Consider the following 5,312-nt stretch of genomic DNA (forward strand, 5'->3'; position numbering starts at 1 on the left):
AACTAAAATGCAATTTAAAAAATTTACGATACTACAGATATAAAACAATTAAGTATAGAACTAACTAAAATGCAACCCTACGTATCAAAACTGTGTTCTACCCAGTAGCTCTCTTTTTTTTCTCAAATTTTATTTAGTGAACGAAATTATGTAAAAAAAAATTTAGAGAATTATTATTGCATCCGGGAACTAGCAACCAGGTTCCTAGTGGTCGACCATTTTGGTTTGGACCCCAACCCAAACCCGTCTATTTACAATTGTTTTGATTTCTTGTGTCCTCGATTGGTTCAGTGGTAGTAACAATTAGACTTAGAGGGCTGAACATGAATTCTTTAATTTATAATTGAGTTGATGCAGAATTGACCTGACTTTTTTTTTCCCAAAAAAAAGCCCCATGTAAACCTATATATACCTATTGGGTTCCAATGGGTTGATGGGTATAGGCTAGATTTTTTACCGCCCTTACCAATGCCATGGTGCGAAATCTGAAATATGACTTATTTGGCAGGCTTTGTTCCGGCTTGCACTAACAAGATGGCAAACAATAGTAGAAAGGAAAGAAACCATAGATGACCAATATGCTCATTTGGTCCATTTTTTCTTTTAACATTATTTCTACAGCTTTCCATTAAAAACAATTATTTCCACAGCTTGATGTACATACTCTTTCTTTCCTATATTGCTTAACAGGAAGAATCTAATCAAAAGATGACATAATTATTAAACATGTGATATGGTGCGAGCTTACTCGAGATACACAATTTTTTTATATCTTTTCCTATATTTAAAGATGTAGTTGGTGGGGAGAGTACTAACAGGGTGCGGGTGTGAAGCCCGTGGGCCCTTGCACTGGGGGGTTCGTCAAAACGGGCAAGTACATCCTCCCATTTGATAAAGAAAAGAATAAATATAACTCCCATTCGTGGCTCACACACTCGATGCTGTGTCCACCGACCAAGCGTTGCATTTACTTAACCACAAAGATAAGCAAGAAATAAACCACCTTAAAATGGATAGCTGCAGTGTGACAACTCTATCAAAAATTAATTATATTATTACGTATATAAGTTGACAAATATGCTCGTACATTTACTAAGGGTGACAGTGGATAAGCACTGATTCTTTAATTAAGACAAACAAACATAGCCGAATACCTCAGACTAATTTAAAAAAAAAAGAAAAAAAGTTCAGTTACCAGTTAACAGGAAATCCCAACCGCAAACCATATCGTATCAACGACCCACGGTTATTACGGATTCCACCGACTCCAGTCCGTTTTTTCCAATTTTTCTACGCCTTTAACCACCAGCAGTCCGTTACACGTACCGCACCCACACGTGTCCCGTTGCCAGCTGTATCTATCTAACCAAACCGCCTCTTCCCCTCGCAGCGGCGGCGTTCCCCTTTCCGTCCTTTTCCTTTTTCTTAATCGCCCCATCGTTTGACCACAAAGAAACCCCCAGTTCCCCGTCTTTATATACCGCACACCGACCCCCGGTTGTTTCCAAGACTGGTATAGTATCAAACGAGAATTAGAGAGGGGGAGAGGGAGTCTGGTGGAGTTACCGGCGGCGGCGATGATGGAGGAGAGGATAAAGGGGCCGTGGAGCCCGGAGGAGGACGAGGCGCTGCGGCGGCTGATCGAGATTCATGGCCCCCGGAACTGGTCGGCGATAAGCAAGGGGGTGCCGGGGCGGTCGGGGAAGTCGTGCCGGCTGCGGTGGTGTAACCAGCTATCGCCGGTGGTGGAGCACCGCCCCTTCACGGCGGAGGAGGACGAGGCCATCGTCCGGGCCATCGCCGCTTCGGCAACAAGTGGGCCACCATCGCCCGCCTCCTCGCCGGCCGCACCGACAACGCCGTCAAGAACCACTGGAACGCCACCCTCAAGCGCCGCCTCTCCTCCCCTTCCGACGACGACGGCGATCTCAACAAGCGATGCCGCAGCACGCCCTCCAGATCCGACGCCAGCGATTTCTCGGGCTCGTCCTCGCCTCCGCCGCCTCCGCCGCCCGGCGGGGAGGACGATCCGATGACGGCGCTGACGCTGGCATTGCCGGGATATGGATCGGATTCCGGCAAGGAGGAGACGGCGGCGGGGGTAGGGGGGATTCGTCTGCCGCCGGAGATGGAGGGTGCGATGAGGGAGATGGTGAGGAGGGAGGTGAGGAGTCATATGGAAGGGAGGGGGTATGGTGTGCCTGAGGGAGCAGGGGTAATGGGTCAGATATCTGGGAGGAGGTGAGGAATTACATCGCGGAACTGGGGAAGACGCGGTATGATGTGCCTGTGGATTGGCAGCACTGAGCTGGAGGAGGGTGGGTGTTGTTTCCCCCATTTTGCTGTGACCGAGGGGAGATTTTGCCAGAGGAGGTTGGGAATCATGGAATGGGAAATGGAGTGAAAAAAAAAAAGAAAAGAAAAAGAAAAAGAGCGGTAGTATGAGATAGGAACCGTATTTTGTTTCATGTTTTATGATTTCTTCTCACATTAAGAGCCGCTGATAGATAAATATCAATCATCTCGATGTTTCATTAGTATTTTTTTTTTGTTGTTTTGCGTATAATGTAAGAAAATTTGTATCTGGATAGAGAAAAAACGTTGTTGTTCTAGCGTCTTCAATTGTGTGTGTGAAAAAGGGCAAAGAATTGGGGGAGGATGATAAAATATTTCTTGGAGACCTGGAGGTTATGTTAGGCCATGACACATACGATTTGTCCTAGAACCTTAGAATTGTTTAATATAATCGAGCTTGTCTCGTGCTATGAACAAGGCTATGTCGATGTGTGGTTATGACCTAAATATTATGCAGGTTGCGTGATGGGTCATGGTGTGCTCCACAGCCCCTGCGCCAAGCGAGAAGGAGAAGCAGCAGTGTGCAAAAAGCGTTTCGAACTGCAAACATGATCCGAATCTGTTTCTTCGTATCCGTTTGGGAAATGCTTGAATAGAGATAATTCAGTCCGATTTCGGTTCAAATTTTAAAAAAGCTAATTCAAACTAATCCTTGTGTGTATGAAGAGAGAGGATTTAGTTTTTTCCTTAATTTTATTATATATAAAATAAAATTTTTATATGTAGACTTAGCCTATCCCATTTAGCTTGGTGTATTAAATATCAATCTGATACGAGCAAAATGAACCAAATTTTTGAATCAATTTCGTGCGTTTTTGTAGATAATCATTCAGTTTCAACTTTAGATAATTACATTTTATACTATCACATATGTTAGTTGGAATTTTTTACTTTGTCCTTTCATGTTGACATGAAATTATGGACTTAGGCATCCTTTGATAGACTTCATTGGCTAGAGTGTGCTGAAAACACATTTGAATTGTGTGAAACCGTCCTTTAACAGCACCTAAAGCACCCTAGACGTTATCCGAACCACTCTGAATGGCAAAGGGTAGTGCAATGTTGCTTAGCCATGGATGATGGAGCGACACTAGAGTTGCATTGAAAGATTGGAATTTTAAGATGGATTAGATGGTATCTGCAGTTAAAACAAGTATTCATAACAGCAAGTTAAGCCACCCACACTTTAAATTCTTATGATGCCCCCATGTTTGATATTCATGTGCATGTGCAATTTTTCATTGTTATAATATCTGTTGTTCTTGTTTTTTGTTTTCTTTTTTTAGTAGAAGGAGATAATTCCCATCTTTTTTTATTGTATACCTATCTATTATTAAAGGCGACTTTAATTGAAATCAAATTCTGCCCCTTCGTCCAAGTAGAAAGAAGGGGATACCATCCCAACAACCGTTTTGTGATCTCAAGCTGCAAAACCATACTTGTACATGAAAATTGTGTAGGCTTTAATAACATATCTTCTTCTATAACTTAATATTTGATGGGTATAATAGCCATTAATTAGTAGATTCTCAATAGTAACAGCTAACGCTGTAAAATATGGTTATTATTTAGCTGTCATTCTACTATATGACAATTACATAGAATAAATAATAGCTTTTATTTTATGATTCTATTGTTTATTTAAATAAATATTCCAATTGTTCATTCCAATTTGCAACAAAAAGGGCTCATTTTAATATGTAGAAATAACATTAATTCAATGAATAATAATTTGAGAAAAAAAATTTCATCATTTTTATCTTATTATTTGCTATTTAATACCTATTATCTCCATTACAATAAAAAGATTTTTTTTGTAGAGTCATCCTTAAAATCTTGAATTTATGTATTATTTTTTTATTTTTCCAGCATTTAGATTTTAATTTCTGAAATCCTGTAATTTATTGCTTATACATCCTCAAGTTAAGTTAACTAGATGACAACAAAATATTCTCTTCACATTCTATAGATTTTTTGTCCCCAGCCATTATCCTTTACTAATCCCTTAATCCATTTCTTTCTACCATTGGTCCTCTTACAACTAAGTTGAAGCGAACAAGAAGACGATGAATCAAGCAAGAATTAGTTGACTCCACTTAGTGCCTATGTATGTTCGAATGCAACCTATCCATTCATTCCGCATTGGCCCATCCAATTTGAATTTTCTAGTATAACTTTTGCCTCAGTCCAGTAATTATTATTATTAACGTTAAATAGACAATGAGAGGGAATACCATAATAAACATTAAAATTGAAGAAAAAGATAAATGGATAAAGAAAGAAAGAAAGAATCCGACCTCATGACATGATCAATCTCCAAAGAATTAAAGAACCACTGGAGAAAGCATTTTATCATGTGGATAAAAATAGAAATATATATAGAGAGGAAATATTTAAGAGTCCAGCCAGCAATGAGAAAAGACTATCATTTCCTCTATTAGATGATTTCAATAATTTTATGATAAAACCAACTTAATTTAATCAGTCTTTTTGTCTACGGATCTATGGTTTAATTTGATTTTGTTTTCCCAGTCGGTTGGGGGCATTGCTGACTACACTTCACTCAAAAGCAAGAAAACAACAAAAATCTAATTTGTTTTCCCAGTCGGTTGGGGGCATTGCTACCTACACTTCACTCAAAAGCCAAGAAAAGAACAAAAATCTAATCGCATTCTTAGAACTGTAACAATATATTATTTTCCTTGAATATCTTGAAATCATGATCCGCTATAGCCTATCAAATAAAAAAAAAGATTTGTGTAGCAAAAGAAAAAAAAAATTATTTCTATAATATGTTAACGTGTTATAATTGTTTATATTTTGTTGTCCTGCTGTTGTACTAATTTTGAACATCGTTTAGTTCATTAACTTAATAGAGGTGGATCCTACCTTCCCCTTATCATCGAGGAGGGGGGGGTGGGCGAGAGGAAATTAGGAATAAAATTGAGCCAAAGGCC

At 39.4% G+C, this 5,312-nt stretch overlaps 1 protein-coding gene across 1 annotated transcript; it reads left to right on the plus strand.

The window, feature by feature from the left end:
- The first annotated feature begins 1,399 nt into the window (after nt 1–1,399).
- On the plus strand, nt 1,400–2,612 carry LOC105052936 (uncharacterized). Its single transcript, XM_010933921.4, is given in 3 exon segments — nt 1,400–1,791; nt 1,794–2,225; nt 2,228–2,612. Coding segments are annotated over 3 exon segments (726 nt in total). The 5' UTR covers nt 1,400–1,577; the 3' UTR covers nt 2,308–2,612.
- The last annotated feature ends 2,700 nt before the right edge of the window (nt 2,613–5,312 follow it).

The sequence above is a fragment of the Elaeis guineensis genome, chromosome 10 (assembly GCF_000442705.2).
Source record: "Elaeis guineensis isolate ETL-2024a chromosome 10, EG11, whole genome shotgun sequence".
In the NCBI taxonomy this organism is placed as follows: Eukaryota; Viridiplantae; Streptophyta; class Magnoliopsida; order Arecales; family Arecaceae; genus Elaeis; species Elaeis guineensis.